Source organism: Gopherus flavomarginatus, chromosome 3 (genome assembly GCF_025201925.1).
Source record: "Gopherus flavomarginatus isolate rGopFla2 chromosome 3, rGopFla2.mat.asm, whole genome shotgun sequence".
NCBI classification, from domain to species: Eukaryota; Metazoa; Chordata; order Testudines; family Testudinidae; genus Gopherus; species Gopherus flavomarginatus.
The window spans coordinates 261,809,231-261,830,888 of record NC_066619.1 but is presented as its reverse complement, the minus strand read 5'-3'; the positions used below and the strand labels follow the sequence as shown (position 1 = coordinate 261,830,888).

The 21,658-nt window shown below is 42.4% G+C and overlaps 1 protein-coding gene across 3 annotated transcripts in view; it reads right to left on the bottom strand.

The window, feature by feature from the left end:
- Positions 1-7,965: 7,965 nt before the first annotated feature.
- KIAA0232 (KIAA0232 ortholog) overlaps positions 7,966-21,658 on the bottom strand; it is a 120,000-nt gene continuing 106,307 nt past the window's right edge. For all 3 annotated transcript variants that reach the window (XM_050947348.1, XM_050947349.1, XM_050947350.1), the window contains 3 exons: positions 15,915-16,023; positions 11,575-11,672; positions 7,966-10,613 (listed from right to left, as the gene is read on the bottom strand). In XM_050947348.1, coding sequence (XP_050803305.1) covers positions 10,434-10,613; positions 11,575-11,672; positions 15,915-16,023 — 387 coding nt within the window. In that variant the 3' untranslated portion in view covers positions 7,966-10,433. The remainder of the gene's footprint in view (positions 10,614-11,574; positions 11,673-15,914; positions 16,024-21,658) is intronic.

Genomic DNA, 21,658 nt, shown 5'->3' with positions numbered 1-21,658 from the left:
ACCATTATAAATGCTGAAGGCAAAGCGGGGTTTGAGGTGGAGGCTGACAGCTTGCGACCCCCTGTGGGGTCCTGATTCCCAGTTTGAGAACCCCTGATTTACATGTCAATGCTGTATGTGTACTTTTATATTACTAAACAGAATCCAAATGGATTAAGTTTCATGACGAAAAATAGTTTTGTGCTATTAGTCCCTGTGGAAATGTGCCATCCCCTCATCACTAAAAAGGTGAAACATGGCAGACACTTACCAGCTAAGAAAGAGACAAATACAAACAGAAGTTACTGGGCTAGTCTACACTGGCAACACTGAAGCACTGCTATGGCAGCACTTTAATGAGCCTTGTGTGATCAGGGTCCAGAGCTTTTCCAGCACTCTAAAAAAATCACCACCATGAGGGGCATGTTTTTTCACACCCCATAGCCAGAAAGTTGCAGCACTGAAAACAGCCATGTAGACAACCCCTAGTTCTAAAATACCAAGTTTAGGGCTGCAGTCATGCTGTGCCGTTGCTCTGCCAAATTTAAAGGGCCACTCCCAGAAAGGTATTCTGGGAAAATAAAGCTTCTGTAAGAGGGTAACCCAACAGTGCAACTTAGAAGAAATCAGCAAATCACTAAATAAATTGTATCTGCTGTTATATCATCTCCTAGCTCAATGGTTCTCAAACTGTGGGTCAGAATCTCGTTTATAATTTATATGCATACTTTTTTCCCCATCACTGATACTAGGACAGAGCATCCAAAACCTATCTACAAACAATACTAATATGAGTGGTGTCTTGAATAAGAGCTATTTGCATGTGAGTTTGTATGGTAGGGCAATATTTATATGCTTTATTATACTCCTTAAAAATGTCTTTTTGCCCCATGTGTGCAGCATCAGTTACCCAATTCAACGCTGCTCTATTTAAAGGACCAATTCTACAGTACATCCTAATGCAAACTCCTTTCAAAGTCAATGGAATTTTTGCCTCAGGAGGGTTTGCAGGATTAAGTATTTGGTTTGTGGGTTCATATGACCTTCTAAGCCAACAGCAGGGCACCAGCAATTACCATCTCATGAGAATGTAAGTTAAAATATCCATTAGCCTTTATGTTTTATATCCTTCACGTTTACCTTGTATTGCTGCAGCCATCTCCTGGGGTCCTAAGAATTACAACCTAACAGCATTCTAATTTATTCTTATTCTATCTTCTATCCTCCCAAACGTCATGATTTTTGTTTCATCAATAAGCTTAAATATCTCAAGTCATATTTTCTTTTTACCTGTAAATATGTTGTAATAGATATCTTATCAATAGAAGTCTGATCTTTCAGTAATCCACATGCTAGTTAATGGTCTCAGGTTCAAACACTAAAAGCTATTAACTAGTTAGGTGGGAAGTGGAGCTGGGAAGTGACAGAGGGGAGCGGGCTGGGGCCGTGTCACGCCGCTTCCCATCGCAGGTGAGTGCAGAGGGCGTCCTTTCCCCAACCTCCCCGCCAGTGGAGGAATTGAAATTAGGGGGGGTTTCGAATTTACAGGGGGGGTGTCAGGACCAATGAGATATATAAAAGAGATGAATAAAGTAAATGTTTTGTTAGGATTATGCAAATTTAACATAAGAATAATGCAAGTTACACCAAAACACGTAACAGGTCTAGATTTCTAAAAAAATATACATTTTTTAAAAAAAGTATTTAATTTAAATTGACTTTTGAAAAGTAAGCCATCATGGGGTAAGAGGAAAGTCCTCTCATGGATCAGTAACTGGTTAAATGATGGGAAACAAAGGGTAGGAATAAATTATCAGTTGTCAGAATGTAGATAGATAGATAGTGGTATCCTTGAGGGGTCGGTACTGAGACTATTACTGTTCAACATACTCATAAATGATCTGGAAAAATGGGTAAACAGTGAGGTGGCAAAATTTGCAGATGATACAAAACTATTCAAGATAGTTAAGTCTCAGGCAGATAGCGAAGAGCTACGAAGGGATCTCACAAAACTGGGTGACTGGGCAACAAAATGGCAGAGGATTTCAATGTTGATCAGTGCAAAGTAATGCACATTGAAAAACAATCTCAACTATACATACAAAATGATGGCATCTGAATTAGCTGTTAACACTTATGAAAGAGATCTTGGAGTCATTGTGGATAGTTCTCTGAAGACATCCACTCAATGTGCAGCAGCAGCCACAAAAGCAAACAATGTTGGGAATCACTAAGAAAGGGATAGATAATAAGACAGAAAATATCATATTGCCTCTATATAAATCCATGGTATGTGCACACCTTGAATAGTGTGTGCAGATCTGGTCACCAATCCTAAAAAATATACATTGGAATTGGAAAAGGTACAGAGATGGGCAACTAAAACGATCAGGGGTATGAAACAGGAGGAGAGATTAAAGTGACTGGGAATTTTCAGCTTAGAAAAGAGATGACTAATGGGGTTATGATAGAGGTCTACAAAATCTTGACTGGTGCAAAGAAAGTGAATAAGGAAATTTTATTTAATCCTTCACATAACACAAGAACTAGCAGTCACCCAATGAAATTAATAGGCAGCAGGTTTTAAAAAAACAAAAGGAAGTACTTCTTCACACAATATAAAGTCAACCCAGGGAACTCTTTGCCAGGGGATGCTGTGAAGACCAAATCTATAACAGGATTATAAAAAGAACTAGATAAATTCCTGGAGAACAGGTCCATCTGTGGCTATTAGCCAGAAGCTGGGAATGGGCAACAGGGGATGGTCACTTGATGATTACCTGTTCTGTTCATTCCCTCTGAAGCACCTCGCCTTGACCACTGTTGTAAGACAGGGTACTGGGCTATATGGACCATTGGTCTGACCCAGTATGACCATTCTTATGTAAAAAATTAATTATAATAATAAAAATGTTTAGTACAGAAACTCCCCAATATAATGACCTCTCAAGATAGCAACAATGTGAGATGATAACTTTGGCAAATAATGCATTTTAAAAATCTTGGCCTACTAGGAAACATATTTATATAAGTTTCCATTCCCAGTCACAAATCTAGCATTCTGGAGCAAAGTCACTAAAATATAGTCCAACAAACAAATGTTTGTTTAATATGCCCCTCACTTTTCCCTCCACCGCACTCCACTCACCGGTGTTGTCCTTGGTCAGTGGAGACTCAGAGTTTAGAGGTGCTTTCACGTGAGTACACCTTTCAGGTGGGGGACAAGAAGGCATCTTGCTTGTTCCTCCAGCTGCTCATTGTTCGCTCTGGCCACGTCTGTTCGTTGTGCCACTGTTCACTCCACCACTCTGTTGCCAATGGCCCTGCACAGTCACCTTCTGCTGCCACCTGCCACTGTGACCTCTGTGAGTTGGTCTCTTGAGGTTCCACCAGCTCTCAGTGATTTCAGCTGAACTCTCAGTGCGGGAACCTCGCTCGCTGCTAGTGCAGTCTGGGCTGTCTCTTACACAAAAACACTGTACCCAAAGGAACACTGTCCCCACAACAGGACTAAGCACTTAGACCTGATTGTCACTGATTTCAGCTGCAGTGGTCATTTAACAGAACAAAAGACTATCTATGGAGCCTAATCAGCTCTGTCTTTAAACAGTGGGGAGGGACAAGTCCCCACCCTCTCTCTTGATACCTTCAAATCATCACAGGCTAAGTACAGTTCTGTTGCCCTTTACTCATACAACAAGAACAACATTTCATCTCCCATTCCCCCCACGTTCAAGTGGTTTGTAACCCAACCCCAAGCAAAATCTATCACATGGACAACACAGCTCTGTTTGCTGGATACCTAGGTAGATTAGATGTGAATGTAAATATGATCTGGCCCTGAAGCCTTTCCCCGCAGCCCCAGCTCATCACTAGCTGTCAGGGAGAGCTCATTTAGACTTCGCTTACAAATCATCATTTGAAATTATTAGGTTGGCCAACGTCATTGAAATGAATGCACTGACATCATAAAAAACAACAGCTGCATAAGGAAGCAAGGAAGCTAGTCTATGTTCACACTTTTCAAATCTATTATACTTTTTCAGATACACATATTTTATCATACACTGTATAAGCTTTTAAAGTGCGTATTAATGTTTCAGTTTAAATTCAGATTTCCAAACAGTCACTGAATTGGTATGTAACTAGCTCACAAAACAAAGGGGGCTGTTGGGGAAATTCAGGGGGGGTGTAGGGAAATCATTGCTCCCCGCAGAGGCGGCAGGAAGCGGAGCAGCCCAGCCCCAGCCAGCTCCACTCCGCCAGCTCCCTGCCATGGCGCTCCAGTTCCCGCCGGGCAGATGAGTGCAGGACCTTTCCCCAGCCACCCCCCAGCGACATGGCTGGGGCGACGTCGCTCCACTTCCCGCCACGGCCGAGTGCGGAGAGGTTGGGGAAAGGACACTTGCCCCGTACTCACGTGCGGTGGGAAGCGGAGCACCGCAGCTGGGAGCTGGCGGAGTGGAGTGGGCTGGGGCCGGGCTGCTCCGCTTCCACTGCTGCTAGTGAATGCAGAGGGGCTCCCTTTCCCCAAGCGACACGGCTAGGGCCGGAAGGAAGTAGAGCGGGAGGCTCATGGCCCCCCGCTAATCTGTCAGGCCACTCTAGGAGTGTGGGGCCCTCAAAATTGCCCCTCCACAGCTCCTGCCCCCCAGACCCGGGGAGGAGGGAGAGCCCCGACCGCGCCCGAGACCTTCTGCCACTTATCGAACCCTTCAGCCCCAGCCTGGACCGGCACCCTTAGCACACTGCTCAGAGCAGCGTGTCAGAGCTTTACCGCCTTGTATGCAAACCCGCCTTACATCGGGTTGCATTATATCGGGGTAGAGGTGTACTTATTTCATAGGTGGGATAGGCTCTCTACTACTACTGTGGGTCTCTCTGCCCACCCTTTCCCTGGAGTCTCTGAGGTTCCTTTTGTAGTCTTTTTCCTCATTCCTTTATCACAGAAGGGTTGAAGGGAGAATGAACTGTATTCAGTCTCCAATGCACACAGCGCCTTCTGCAGAGAAGAGCAGGAAGCGATGCAACATCAATTACTTCTGCCTCTACAACTTGTGCTAAATTAGGATGAGCTTTGCCAGTGACCTCACCAATGAGAGGAAACAAAGTAGGCTGTGGGGAGGACAGTCAGGAGGGTGAGCCACTCCCTAGCTAGCTTTCCAGCAAATGAAAGAGCTGAGCATTCCTAGCTCTTTGTTTACCCAGCAAGTGGGATGCCCAACTGGCAAGTGCCTTAGAATTACCCTCCTGCTCAATAGGCCGAGATAATATCCTTACACTCTTTGTAAAGCAGTTTTGAAATTTTCAGCGAAAGGTGTCTCTCACATACAAATTATGAATTATACTAAAGGGATACACAGATGTCTTCCTGGGATTACATCAATTCTTCTAGACATTTATCTAGTTTAATCACAGGGTACATGAAAAGCACTAGCAAAGTCTGTACAAATTAAAATTTCATACGATTACTTGTTAATTTTGCTCTATATACCATACACCCAAATGGAAGTACAATATTTATATTCATAGACTCTAGGACTGGAAGGGACCTCAAGAGGTAATCGAGTCCAGTCCCCCAGTTGATTAATTTCATTACATGGTAAAAATGAGAAAGTAAGCAATTTTTCAGTAGTAGTAGTGTGTTGTGACACTTCTGTATTTTGTCTGATTTTGTAAGCAAGTGAGGTGAAACTTGGGGTATGCAAGACAAATCAGACTCCTGAAGGGGGTACACTAGTCTGGAAAGGTTGAGACAAAAGTAAACAAGCTAAAGACATCCAAAAGCTGGAGGGAATGGAGCAATGGTCAAACTCATTCACTGGACTTTGCTTTTAAGGATCACTGCTTGTACTGTGTACAGTACAGTACTGCTTGTACTGATTTGGTCCCGTGGATCAGAAGGTACTTTCCAATAACCCTTTCCTGTTGACAAAGGCATTTGGTATAAAGATTATACTGAGAATAATTTCTCTGACATTTCTAAAGGGAAGAAAGAATTCCACACAATTCTTAAGAGCAACTAATAGTTAAGCATCAGTACAGTTGTTTACTGAAAAAAGTCTTCTTTGCAGCTAAAGACTATTACAGCTGATGGGAGTGCACATTAAAGTCAATTATAACCAGATGGACCTGACTCGGCACTTAAACGACTAATAGAACTTGCTGTCCATGCAAAATAGAGGTGTTGCTTGTATCACATACTGGAAGGGGAAGTTTGAGAAATCTGTAGTAACCATTCAAATATAATGCTCAAAAGGCCTGGCTGACCAATTTAATCCATTTAACAAAACTCTATCATCACAAAAAGAAAATGAACTATTTTTCTAAAACAGTTAATGTCTGAAATTATTAGGATTAGAATTTCAATTTGGAAATTATTGCAACCTTTGAAATTAGAGGTAAATGTTGCTAGATGTGTGCAAGGATTTAGCTATATGCTGGACATTGACTTTAGTGGACCTTCATACAGATAAATCTGTGGAAATTGTTTGGAACTCTCTCTCTGAAGTATATGTATTTCCAATACTCAACCTGTTGATTTTGTGGCCTCCACAGATTATACCACAATCATCCTTCCAAGAAATGAAATTTAAGAACAGAGTTACAATTGTTTTCATCTCTATGGATTTAGGTAATTGAGAAAAATGACCAAGACACTGGAACTCTGCAAAACAGGTACCATCAATTAAATACTTTTGTCTATGAAATTTTGTACAGATGTGTGTCACATACCTGTGTATTTTTGTACTATTTCCATACTGTTTAGTCCAGTGGTCCCGTGTGGTGCCTGTGGGCACCATGGCGCCTGCCAGGGCATTTATGTGCACCCACCTAGTGCCCAGCAGGGGAGAGAAGCCGTGGCACCACACCTGCTGGGGACAGAGAACTCCGGGGCTGCAGGCTGCGGGTGCCAGTGTTCTGTCCTCCCGGCTCCTCTCTGCACTGCCCAGAACTGGTGCCAAAAAAGCCCAAAACACAAAAACAAAACAAAAAAACCCCCAAACCACTCCGACTGCAGAATGGACAGAATGCTGCCCTGTAGCATGTGGTGCCTGGAGCCGGCCCTGTATGTGAGTAATTGTTGACACCCACCATACTCCTCTGAAAACATGAATGTGCTACTGGCCACAAAAAGGTTGGGCACCACTGGTTTAGTTCATGAAAGTCAGACTCATTCTGTGTGGAGGGCCAAGTTACACTTTTCATTATGCTGTGTGTGTTAGAGCTGCTGTTAGAATTTAGGGCATATAATACCTATCATCTACAGAAGATTTCCTACTGAAATCAGTGAAAATGAAGCCATTTAGCTTACGTGTCTAACTATGGATATATAGGGACTCCAGGTATCAATTTAAAAAAAAAATCCTAGCTATGCAGTTCAAGATGATACAAAAGAGAAGTTTCTACTTCACTTTCAGGCACTTGGTTAAGATTAGTGGTTTTCAAAAAGCAAGAATCATATTCACAGTAGTTCTACAAATCAAATCTATTCTGAGTCTGAATGGCTGAGTTTAGGTTGGGGGAAGAATGCTATGCAAAAAATTCTCTCAATCTCACTGATCAGGGAGGTTAGATTAGTGTTCCCCAGTTGATTATTCTTATTAATTCTCTTTGTAGTGATCCAGTATCTTCTCTGAATAACAGGTTTCTGAGTCTTTTAAATCTAAGGGTATGAAGTTTTCTACAATGGTAATTAGGCAGGAATTCTGATGTGTGCTCACCTCTTCTCAAATGTTTTTTTTCCTAAGAGAAGTTCAAGGGTCCAAAGATTTCAATGACACATGCAGTGCATATTTGTCTCAATTAGACTAAAACACAAGCGAAGAGCAGAAAGACATATAGCAATGGAAAGAGTCATGTTAGATATCGGCACTCTGTATCCTCTACCTCAAAATATTTAATTACTAAGTGTTGTATGTTCAAATTTGAATGAGAATTATATATCTTAACTAAAGCAAAAAGAATACACACAGGCCATCCGACTGTCCTTTTATATTTTTATTCGGTGTTAAGTAACCCCACAAGAAAACAAAATCAGTTACTCTGGTGTACATGAAATCAGAACAAATACAACCACTTGAAGCAAAAAACAGTAGAAACAAATTTCAGCCCAGGAATGGAAAACTGATATTTCAGTGCTATGGATATGCAATGCGCTTCATACCACAGTGCAGTTCAGCGTTTGCCAACCTTTAATGCTTTTTTGTGTCTCTATCCATACAGAAAAACTAAAAACCACACCTCAACTCTCTCACTGAAAGCTTCAGAGCTTTAGCCATTAAACTATGAAAACAAGTACAGACAATTTGTTATTGCCCAAGCTCATTTATATACCATTTTATTTTCCCCCAAAGGTGCTGGAATATTACACCACAATGTAACTAAAGTCAACACCTTTGTTGTTTTTGAGCCCTTTCTTACTAAAAAAGCAGCTCTATCCAAAATAAACTGAGCTAAAGATTGTGTTTGAAATATGTCCGTTTGGTCATTTTTTATTCTAGAATGAAGCTCAATTCCATTCTTCCTTGTAGTGATTCGAGGAATTTACATGTTATGTTCATTTTACTTTTACGTTTACAGATAAATAGTTTTCAGTGCAGGTGCTACACAACCTCTTAAGGAAGCTCCAGAAGAAAGTAAAATACATAAAAACCTATCAAAAATCTGCAAATAAATAAAAATTTTAAAAAAATTTAAAGTGTCAAAAGATTTGTTGTATGACTATAAACCCTAAGATAATGTAGTTTAATAGCAGGATCAGAACATTTTTCCTGGTAAGAACAAACAAAGCCAATTAAGTAAGGGTTTCAACAAAAAGGATAGATGCAGCCTTCCATGGCTTTATAACCACAGATCTTAATTTTTGTACTATCAATTAAGAAAAGGCAACAAAACCCAGTTATTCAATTCACTTCCCTGCCACAGAACATATTTCAAAGCCAGTTCAGAACACATTTCGAACAGCTATAATTCTTAGGAGTTTTTATTGCCTGTCAAAATTAACGGTTAAGCTTTTTCAAGTCAGTACTAGACTGTCTGCACTTCCTGCTGTTATAGACATGCTGCTATTGTATAGATTAGTTTTTTTAAAAAACATAGTTGGTAAAAACTTAGGATGTTTAGTTTTGCAAATATTGCTCCTCCTGTCTTATAAATTTTGCATAATGTGTTAAAAAGCACAAGGAGCTGATAGTCTTGTACAGATGCAACTTGATGATGTATTGACTTTCTAGGTTAACAAAATAAAATTTAAAAGCAAGTCACATAAAGCAACAATCACTACTGCAATCACACATGTATGTTGTAAGTCATCACTTCCCGCCCTCCCCGCCCTCCCACCCACCACACACATAACTTGCCCCTAACATTCTCTCAGGAACACAAAATGAACTACGAGATTTACTAAATTACAGCCACAACAGCAGCTAACTGCAGCAGCCACAGGATTTCTCTCAAGTGAAGCACTGACCTTTTGCATATAAAACACTGAACATTCTGAGCATTTTAGATAGTTTTAGTCATCAGGCTCAAATTCAATATAGGATGCATTTGCAGGTTACACTAATGCAATCATTTGCAACAAGACAAAATCCTTATTACTTGTTACAAAGTTTACAACAATACCCACATAACCCCAGTGGTTTGGGGGTGGGGAGGGGTTTGGTGTTTTTTTTAAATACTTCTACCTTATAATGGCAAGTCACTAAAAAGGACAAAAAAAAAAAAACAAGGAAGAAAAGAAAACCCACATTGCCTCCATACCTACAAAAATCCTTGGCTTCTCCAGTTAGCAAGAAGACTACAAACCATAGCATTTTCAGTGTTGGTTTGCAGGATGGGGGGAGGGAGGGGAAAATCATAGGATAGAAAACACAGTTTCTGTAAGTCTCTAAAGCACAACCCTGTTGTTCCTACTTCAAAGTTATGAGATTTACTGAATGAAGACTGGACAAGTCATTCATGCTTTTCTCCTGCATTCAGAAAGGCACTGATAGATTACAGTGTTTAGTATTTATCTCCCAGTTCTCAAAGAACAAATCCTAAATGTGCCAAAAGCTAAAGTCTGAACAGCAGAAGTAGTTGTAGACACTGCAATGCTAATAAGATAGTAATAGTGGTAGGGCTACAGTTACGAACAATAATAACTGCAGTTAAGATGCAAAAAAGCAGTGGTACCACTAAGACAAGCACATGCACATCCATTCTTGATTTGACAACACAATCTAGTCTAGTTCAAATAGCCAAGAATTTAACAGTTTGGAGAAAGTAAAATATTCAACAGGACAGTTATGTCCCTAACTATAAAATAAGCAAGAAGAGAAAGATAAATACATATCTGAATCCGTTAACTGAAGAGGAAACTCAAGTTGTTGTTTTAGAGCTACAGACCCTCAGGAAGGACAGTTTTCCATCTCAGGTTACTTTTAAATCATTTGTTGTATTCTGGAGTTTTATAGGTGAGTTCGAGAAAAAAGCTCCTCCTCACAAGGATCAGCCCATTCACTTCCACCTTCTGAAGCTGTCTCTTCAGAGCTGGAGCTATCGCTGGAGTATATTTTCTTCCTGAAGCCATTTGGTTTTGCTCCAGAATTTCTACCATCTGTACACCTTGCTTCATGAACAGAAGAAACCTAAGGATTTAAATTGATAGTTTATTTGGTACAGTGGAAAACAGAACAGATTTGTCTATTTATAAGCCGGCAGATTTTATAATGATTTATTTTGGGAGTTGGGGCAAGATGCCACAGTTATTCAGAGTTACAGTTCTCACTTCCCCTCTCTAACAGACATGAATAGCTAGGGTTGGGCTGTGATGACAAGTCCACATTCAGGAAAGCATTTTTCTCACCCCTCTTTTCGTTCAATGTCTTCCATTTCTGACTTTCTTGCCAATTTCTGAACCACATTTGTAATTCTGAGTATATTATTATCACTGCTAACTGGAGAGTAACTCTCCAAGTCATTCCCAAATCCTAAAGTGTCACATCATGCTAGTTTGTCTGCATCACGCCACACTTCTGGAAACACATCGTATTTGCAGCTGCATCAATGATTTTACAGGAGTATGTTGAGTGCAAAATCTAGATGCTAGCAGCACTACACAATATACCCTGCTGGGCAATTCAATAAGTAGAGGTGTATCTAAGCTATCGTTCTTAGCAAAAGTGAAGTGTAGCAATAACTGGGACAAAAGGCATTTTCTCCTACTGCAGAAGTAGCATTCACTTTAAAGCAGCAGTTTGTCACTTATGAGAAGGACACAAAGTTCAGACATATTGTTAACTCCCCTAACAGCTGGCTCTGTGTGGTTTACAGGAGCACATTGTCCCACCCTAGGTAAGCTCTGTGAAGAAAAAATACAGCACTCTTCCAGCACATCTGACCAATCAATTCACAATCAGCCCAGAGGGATTACATTCCACCCTCCTGGCCAAAAGACAGGTAAGCATGGTGAGGGGTTTGCGAAAAACGCCAGGATAAGAAAGTGGCTTCAAAATGAAAATGTGGAGAGAGTCAGAATTTGTAGTCTGGAATATAACTGGGGCCAGCCACAAAGCCTGTGATGACAGAGGATAAAAATAAATCACTCACCATATTAAAATCTAAAAGATGTTCTTCATTGTTGGGAACTTCCTTTACATCCGGGTATTCTCCCACACCATTCTCTCCCTTGGCATTTGTGTAACATTCTTGAGATGTTTTTGTTTCAGAGTGGAGGAGACAAAAAAGGAAGAGGAAAATCTCATTAAGAAACAAGGTTATCTACATTTCACTAAAATGTATAACATCTAATAAGTTTTCTTCAGATTTATCTCAGGGTAAATTAGGTCGATTTTATAGAAGTCGTTTGCGTATGTCCACACTAAGCGCATTAAGTCGGCCGAGTGCATCCTCACTATTGTGGCTAGCATCGACTTACGGAGCAGTGCATCCCACAGTCTCTGCTGCCCGTTAGAATACTGGGTTAAGCTCCCAATGCCTGATGGGGCAAAAATATTGTTGCAGGTGGTTTTGGGTACATGTCGTCAGTCGCTCCTCCCTCCGTGAAAGCAATGTCAGACAATCGTTTCGTGCCAGATACCAGGGCGATTAGAAGAGCACAGCAAAGCGCTGCACATCAGAGACGCTTTGAAAACCAGTTTCATGACTGGCCAGGTTATGGAATGAGAGTTGTATATTTTTCTCCTTGATGCAAACCTGCCCCCTTTGTTGATTTTAATTCCCTGTAAGCCAACCACTCTCCCCCATTCGAAATAAAGTAACTATTGTTTTGAAACCATGCATTCTTTATTAATTAAAAAAGAAAAAAAAAAGATAACGGACTAGGTAGCCCAGACGGGGTGGGGGAGGAGGAGGGAAGGACAAGGCCACATTGTTTATTGCAGCCACACTAAAAATCAAACTGTTTGAATGACAGCCTTTTATTGCTTAGGCCATCCTCTGCAGTGGAATGGCTGGGTGCCCGGAGTCTCCTCCCCCGCACGTTCTTGGGCGGCTGGGTGAGGAGGCTATAGAACATGGGGAGGAGGGTAGGCGGTTATACGGTGGATGCAGCGGGGGTCTGTGCTCATGTTAACTTTATTGCATCTGCAACAGACGCTTGATCATGTCAGTTTGCTCCCCTATTAGCCTCAGCATCGCGTCCTGCCTCTGCTCTTGGTGCTCACTTAATTCTTTCCTGGCCTCTGCCAATGAATGCCTCCGTGCATTAAGCCATGCCCTATCAGTGTGGGAGGACTGCATGAGCTCGGAAATCATGTCATCACGAGTGTGTTTTTTCGCCTTCTAATCTGCAATAACCTCAGGGACAGAGATGATAGGGGAAGCGTAGAAACAATCTACGCTCTATGATTCTGGGGGGACTGCATGGCCGCCTGTGCTGCTGAGTTCACCATGCTGACCAAACAGGAAATTAAATTTAAAAGTTCCTGGGGCTTTCCTGTGTACCTGGCTAGTGCATTGGAGTTCAAAGTGCTGTCCACAATATAGCACTCTGGGATAGCTCCCGGAGGCCAATACCGTTGATTTGCGTCCGCACTGCCCCAAATTCGATCCAGCAAAGTTGATTTTAGAGCTACTCCCCTCGCTGGGGAGGAGTACAGAATTTTAAGAGCCTTTAAGTCAATGGAACGGAGTTGGTTGTGTGGTCGCATTCATTTTTAAATCGACCTAATGTGGCTAAATTCGACCTAACCGTATAGTGTAGACCAGGCCTAAGTTGTGTGTTAACTGAAAGGTTCTGGTTTGACAGCTTTAAACAATGAAGTACAATGCAAGTTTCTCCTCACCAGAGTGCCCTCAAACCTCATCTCAAAGGGACACCACTACATTAAAAAAATATAAGTTAATGGAACAGTAGTTTTGCCATTGACTTAGGAAGCAGGATTTCACGCATATTTTCTATGCCTTCCCCCTTCCTCAGATTAAATACATTCTACCACTAAAGTTGGTATGACAGCTCACCAGAAGGTGGTAGTGAAAAATAGGTCAATTTCACTCAGCAGAATGATGGGAGTTACCACGTATACACCTAGAGATTTTTCCAAAAATATTTATGTTAACACAATTACACTAATATATTTTGAAAATATTTTGAACTCTAGACAGATTGATACCATCTTTAAACAAACTGAAAAGGAGTCTGTGACTATAACTTGTACTAGCAAAGGTTGCTTAATGGAGTTCTCAGCTAGTGATGGTCCAAATGTAGCTGCATTAGTTAGTATGTGTACGATGCTGTAGCACAGTGTAGTTCAAGATTAAGATTGTTGTGTTATCTGACTGTTTGCCTAACTCCATTTATTTGCTGTTATGCAATAATTCTGTAGTTATACTGAAATGTGACTTTTTACTACTGGGCACTGAACATCTGAAATGAGTAACTTAATGTTTTAGAATAAATAAAAATTTGTATGCAGTGGTGTTGTAGCCGTGTCGGTCCCAGGATATCTGAGAGACAAGATGCCTCTCTCACCAATAGAAGTTGGTCCATTAAAAGATGTTAACTCACCAACCGTCTCTCTCTAAAATAACTTGTGCATTCTACAAGTAATATATAGTAATATTTGGTAATTAATATTGAACAATTAACCAAATTACTTAGTATTGTTTTTCTAACTTCTTATAAGTCTAATAAAATGTTAGATAATTTGATTTCTAAGCAATTCAGCTACATAGTGTTTAAAAATGAGACATTACTAAGAATTACTAAATATAATTAAAAATTACAGAATGAATACATTCTCTTACCACTCCTAAGAAATTAAATAATAAATGTAAAGTATTTATAGAGTATTTTTTTTAGTACTAACAATGGGAAAGTAGTTCAGTCTCCAGGACTATTTCAATCACTTAATTTCTCTCCTGCACATGCCAATTAATGCCAATTGTGCTGGTGCTTTATGAGATGTCAGATTGATGTCAAATTCCCAGATTGACCTCCCGAGGTCCCTTCCAACTCTGATATTCTATGATTCTATGTCAACACTCCTACAGGAGGAACAAAAACCCAAATTCTCTCACATGTCATTAAACATCCATTATGGTCTCCTTGATGTACAAGTCATCTACAGCCCCAACCCCATCGTCTTGAGAAAATGCTTTCCCCTAATCAGCTTCCAATTCCGGTTTATCAGGGAATGGATCCTTTATAGAACAAGTATTTGCACTAGGCACCTGCCAACAGGAGGTCCCATTATCTGTTTGGCACCCTCCTAACCCCAACATCCTGTCAAATTCCCAGATTGTTAACCATTCCTTCCCCAATTCATCGATTCCAAGGCCAAACAGCACTATTGTGATCATCTACTCTGAATTTCTTTATAACACAGGCCATACAACTTCTGCAAAATAGTTCCTAAAGCATGACTTTTAGAAAAACATCCAATCTTGATTTAAAAATAGTCAGTGATGGAAAATCCACCACAACCCTTTGTAAATTGTTCCAATCGTTAATTACTCTCACCATTAAAAAATGATACCTTATTTACACCTTAATGGTAGCCAAAATCAAATCCACTCCCCAATAGGAGAGATATACCACCATTGCCTTGAATAACCTATTTGATATGCAATTTCATGAAGGGCAATCGACCAGTAACCTTTCCCCTCCAACCATAAGTCAACAAAGGACTTGTGGCCCTACTGCCAGACCCTCCGCTGCAGCATCTCAGGCCAAGTTACAATTACTCCCTTGACAACTAACTTTCTCTATTGTGGCCTCCACTACTACTTCCCCAAATACTCAAACAATTTAGTCCACAATAAGTACAACTGACTATTAGGCAATCTCAAACTGGATCCAAAGTTTATTTGAAATTTTAGAGCAAAGAAAAAAAAGGCTGAACTTATTAAAAACCAGTCCGACAATTTATTACAAATGTACCCAGTCTGACAAATGTACCAAAATTTAGTGAAGTGCTTTCAAAGTCACATATGTTAAAGGGATAGTATCAGGTCAATTTTGGCCCCAAATTTAAGTTTTTCTAAAGACAAGTTCTTACAGATCAAAGGCCTTCAAGGAATCTCTTTTTTTGTTTTTTAACACGCATTCCCCTTTGTGTGAGCAATCCAAACATTGCAACACTGTGTTAATATAACTAGAAAATAAATAGAAAAAGAAGTGAAGCTGACTCATCTATTTTATAGTCCAACGTGAGAAAAAAAAAGGCAAAAAGTGAACTGGCATAACATTTAGAAAAAAATTTTTTTTTTAATATTTTCATTTTAAATAAATCTAAAGTTATCAGTGATATGGATAAGCAGATGTTTATTAAAAATGTGATTTAATCTGACCATGCCGCTGTTATCCCCCAAATTAGCATTTATAATAAAAACTAATTAATGTTATATATAGCTGGAAGTTTTATTTCTGGTCATCTGTAAAGTTAGCAATTTTAACACAGTTAGTTCAGTAATAGATGTCTTCTTACCGTCACACTGTGATGCAGGAAAGAGCGGCGAATAGAGTGCCTTTTCCCACCAGGACTGCTTTTCCTGGCTGCCACTCGTTGTCTGCAGATCAGCGTTCAATATAGGAAACTGTTTAGACAATAACCATACATTAGTATCCCATAAATAACAATGCACTTTGACACTCAAGGGCAAAGGGTCTCTCTTGAAAACAATCTGGCAACCTATGGAAATAATATGGTACAATTTCTAATTATAATGGAAAAGGGTTCTGAGTGTACATTTACAAAACAGCACTTACAGTGCTTGTGGTGGAGATGCTCTAAGCTCACAGGACAGAACTCTTCTCGTGGCTTAATAATTCCTGCCTCTGAGAGATGGTAACTATGTCAGTGGGAGAAGCTCTGTTATAGACATAGCACTGTCTACACAGGTAATTTATGTCACTCAGTTGTGTGGATTATTCACACCCCTGAGCGATGCAAGTTATACCCAAGTAACCTGTAGTGTTGACAAGATCTTAGCCTCCTAATGTTTGCTCTCTAATACCCTCTGAAAGTGGATGTAGCAATAGTGCCATCATTTGGATACATTGAAGGAAATCTAGATTGTTAAGGAGTTAATTACTGACAGTTTGGTCATAAAACAATGACTCCATCTTTCTTTAAAAAAAAAAAGTTATATCATGTTTTAAAAAATCTTAATTAATAAAATGTCACAAATTTTATTTTTGAATTCTAATGCTTCATTTATGTTTGTCACAAACTAGTTCCTGCAACACTAATGCACATGGCTGAGATACTGAAAGCTTGCCACAATAGGCATGACTCTGCAATTCAGTAATCAGATTTGTGGTAACAGCATTTGTATTTTGTGCCAGCTTGTGAATCTTATGGAATGCCTTTTAAAGAAGTTAGCCTGTGTGTTTTTTGTATGAGCCATATTGCAAACATCAACACTGGCTCAACGTCCAACTTCCGCTTTTATGTAAAGCTGAAGATCATGAAATAGGGAAAAAATTCATTAACATGAAGAAGTTGCTCTGTTCAGCCTTTAACTGAAAAAAGGTAACACCAGTAAGTGGTAATTACAAATTTGGACCCTAATCCTGAAAAAAGCAGTTACCCACCTCTCCTGTTGTTCTTTGAGACGTGCTGTTCATGTCCATTCTATGTCTGGTGTCTGTGCTCGCCACATGTACCGGTGCCAGAAGTCTTTCCCCCCCGTGGTATCCGAAGGGCCGGCTCTTACACTCTCTGGAGTCGTACACATATGCACTGGTATAAGGGGCCCTTCAGTTCTCCCCATCGGAATTCCGACAAAGGGGAAGAAGAGCGAGTCATGGAAGGATATGAGCAACACATCTCAAAGAACAGTTACAAGATATAGGTAATCATTTTTTCTTCTTCGAGTGCTTGCACCTGTCCAGTCCACGTCAGGTGACTTGCAAGCAGTGCCTCTGGAGGTGAGCCAGGAGTTCATGGATAGGTCGATTGCAACACCGCTCTGCCAAAGCCAGTGTCATCTCAGGCCTTTTGAGTGATGGCATAGTGTGTCATGAAAGTATGGACAGCTGACCATGTCGCGGCCCTGCAGATGTCCCGGACTGGAACATGGGCCAGGAATGCTGCTGAGGAACCTGTGCTCTTGTTGTATGAGCTGTCATTACTGGAGAAGGTGTAACCTTTGCCTGCTCATGGGTGGAGATCCAGGATAAAATACTCTGAGATGACATCAGGAGTCCCTTCATCCTGTCAGCCTCTGCAATGAAAAGCTGAGATGAGCTACAGAAGGGCTTGGTTCACTCAAGGTAGAAAGCCAGGGCATGTCCAACATCCAGAGCATGTAGATGTCTCTCCTCAGAGTTCTATAGCTTTGAGAAGAACACTGGCAGGAGGATATCCCGATTGACATGAAACTGCAATATCACCTTCGGCATGAAGGCTGGGTGGAGGCGCAGCTGAACCATGTCCTTACAGAACACTGTGTAAGGGGGTTCTGAGATTAAAGATTTGATCTCAGAGACCTGTCTCGCAGAAGTGATTGCTACGAGGAAAGGACCAGTGGAGTCTTTCCAGACTCTTGAGAAATCTGATTGTCATTGCATGCAAGAAGACTGATCTGCTCCGGATGTGAGAGTGGAAGGCTGATATGGCTGCCGCCAGGTGTACCCTGATCGACAAGAGTGCCAAACCTTGGTGCTTTAGATGGAACAGATATTCTAGGATGGATTGTAAAGATGACTGAAATGGAGAAAGGTTCCATTCCGACACCCAGCAAGTGAAGCACTTCCACTTAGCCAGGTAAGTAGCCCTGGTAGAGGGTTTCCTGCTTTCTAAAAGAACATGTTGGACCTGTCTGGAGCAAGCCTGTTCCTCGAGGCTTAGCCATGCAGTATTCATGCTGCCAGGTGCAGGGAGGCAAGGTTCAGGTGCAGCAGTGGTCTGTGGTCCTGCGAGAGCAGGTTCAGGCGGTTTGCAAGCATCCACAAGCACGCCAAGCCAGGGTTATCATGATGATGACTCATGGCCTTGTCCCTCTTGATCTTCATAAGAACCTTGTTGATGAGAGGCATTGGTGGAAAGGCATACATCAGGTTGCATATCCATAACAGGAGAAAGGGACTGAAAGCGAGCCTTGTTGAGGCCGGGCAGAGAACAATGCCAATGACATTTTCTGTTTTGTTTGGTAGTGAATAGGTCCACCTGGGGAGTTCTCCACTTCTGGAAGGTGTTCCAGTGACATCCAGATAGAGGACCATTTGTGGTGTGAGGAGGACGACCAGTTGCGGCAACCTGCTAAAGTGTTCAAGACCCCCAGGAGATGAGAGGCTTATAGATGGACATGGTGGATACAGAACAAAGGGCTTTCTTGGCAGAGAGCTGATGACTGTGCTGCTCCCCCTTGCTTGTTGACACAGAACACTGATACTGCGTTGTCCACCAATACCTGCACTACTTTGCCCGACAGCTGGGGAAAGAACACTTCGCAAACCAGACGGGTGGCTCTGAGTTCCCTCACGTTTATACATAACAGCTCCTCTTGAGACCACAGACCACGGGCCCTGGGTCCTGAGTGTACTGAGGTGGACTGCCCACCGCAAGTCCAAGGCATCCAACACCAGGGATATGGAGTTGCAAATGGAACCCCTTCTGTCACATGGTGTGGGTTCGACCACCATGCTAAAGAGGTAAGAATTTGCGGTGGTTTTATGAGGACCATGTCCAAATGTTGTTTGGCTACAGAGTAGACCGATGCCAGCCAAATCTGTAGGGGTCTAAGACATAGCTTTGCGTGCTGTACATAGGTGTATCCTGCTATGTGCCCTAGCAGTCTGAGGCATACTTGGGCTGTGGTGAGTCATGACTTGGGCAATCAGATCTGACATTGCCAAGTATCTGGCTTCTGGAAGGAAAGCTCTGGCTTGGGTAGAGTCAAGAACTGCTTCGATAAACTCCATTCTTTGTACTGGGACTAGTGTTGATTTTTGTTCATTTATCAACAGGCCCGGAACTTGGTAGGTGTCTCATACTACTATGACACTGTGTTGGACTTGTGGCCTCGAATGACTCTTGATGAGCCAATTGTCAAGATACAGGTAGATCTGAATACCCCGATGTCTGAGGTAGGTTGCAACTACTACCATATATTTTGTAAACACTCTTGGTGCTGATGCTAGACCAAATGGGAGCACTGCAAACTGGTAGCAAGTCCTTCCAACCACAAACCGTAGAAACCTTCTGTTGCCACGGAACATAGAAACAGTGGACGTATGCATCCTTTAAGTCAAGGGCGGCGTACCAGTTTCCAGGATCCAGGGAAGGGATAATGGAGGCCAGAGATACCATGCGGAACGTCAACTTCTTGAGACATTTGTTGAGGCCTTGTAGGCCCGAGATAGGTCACAGACCCTCTTTGGCCTTCGATCTCAGGAAGTAGCAGGAGTAGAAGCTTTTCCCTCTCAGTTCTTTGGGCATTTCCTCTAAAGGCCCCCACCCATAAGAGGGCATGCACCTCCTAGAGAAGCAGTTGCTCGTGAAAAAAAATCGCTGAAGAGGGAAGGGCACATGGGGTGGGAAGGAGGAATGGAAATAAACTGGAGGGTATACCCCCCATTGCTACAGTGCTGAGCACCCACTGGTCTGATATTATAATAGTCCAAGCAAGGAGGGAGGGCAATAGGCAGTCTGAAAATAAGAGGGGGGTTGGATCCTTGGTGTAGACCGGGAGGTTGCCCTTGGGCGCATCCTCAGAATGCCTGCTTTTTCCCAGGAGGGTGGCAGCTAGAGCCTGATTGGGTCAATGTGGCTGACAGTTGTCCCTGGCGGTGCTTGTAGCCCTTGTCCTCCTTTCTATAGGGCTCAGCCCTGGCCTAGCCCCCAAACCTCTGAGGCTGTTGAGGCCTGAAATGTTTCCTTGAGGCTGTGGGAGGGTAAAGGCCAAGGAGCATAGTGGGCCCTAGAATCTTTTAGTCCACGCAGCCCATCAGTTTGTTCTGAAAATACAGCCGATCCATCTAAGGGGAAGTCCTGGATGGATTGCTAGACTTCCACGGACAGGCCAGGTGACTGCAGCCACGATGCCCATCTCATGGATACAGCCAATGCCCTTGTTCCAGCTGTTTAGTCGGCAGCATCTAAGGCTGCCTGGAGAGAGGCTCTGGCTATAGTCCTGCCTTGTCAAGTATGGCCAAGAACTTCTGTTTGGACTCCTGTGGCAGAGAGTGAGCAAACTTGGCCATAAAGTGCCACACACTGTAATCATATTGCCCCAGATAAACTTGGTGGTTCAATATGCTCAGTTTCCAAGCTAGCAGTCATCTTTTCTACCAAAAAGAACTAGACTCTGACTCCTTTTTAGGGGGGTCAAACTGGTCGGACCTTGTCTCTCTCTCATTGGCCACTGTGACTACTAAGGACTGAGGGGAGGGATGAGAGTACAGATATTCAAAGCCCTTGACAGGGCATAGTACTTTCTGTGCACTTAGAAACAGAGGGTAGAGAAGATGGGGTCTACCATAAGGTCTTGACAAGTTTCATGACCCCCTCATGGACGGGAAGGGTGACCTTCAGTGGGGACGCTGCTGCCAAAATATTGAATAGGGCGTCAGTGAGCTCCTTTATATCCTCTGCTTCTAAGCCCAAGTTTGAACCAACACGCTTTAGTTCTTGTGGAACTGTGGAACCAAGAGAGATGGTCCCACTGTCTCATCAGGTGAGGAGGAAGAAGAGGCTAGAATGGGGGGAGGTACTAATTCCACTTCCCCAGTTGGGGCAGCCTTGTCCGAGGCTACTGGAGGCACCTGGGTACCTTAGAACCATCCTTCATCTGAGCTGGGCGGTATACTGTTGCTGACCACCTTTCTGAGGCACCAGAGACTGAGCATTGTACCTGGTATTCCAGGGCAGGGAGGAACCGCCACAGGTTCCAGAACTGCCAGGGTACAGGCCATTGGCCTTGTGGCCATGCGCTTGCTGACGGGCCTGGGGGAAAACCCGCTGGCAATGCAGGGTACACTTTGCTCTTGGGTACATCAATCTCCTTGCCCTCAGAGCAAGGGTCCTCCCTCAGTGACCAGGGCGGTGCTGCTGCCGTCTCTGCTTCCACACAGTATCGGGAGGGCTGGTGTTTAGTGCTTGGGGAGCAGTACAGGGGTTCCGTGGAGTGATGCTATGTGTCTAGCAACCAATGATAGTGCTCAGGGGATCAGCGGCAGCACTCCGGGGACCAGGGTGCACCTTTGGGACCACCACTGAGGGACTGG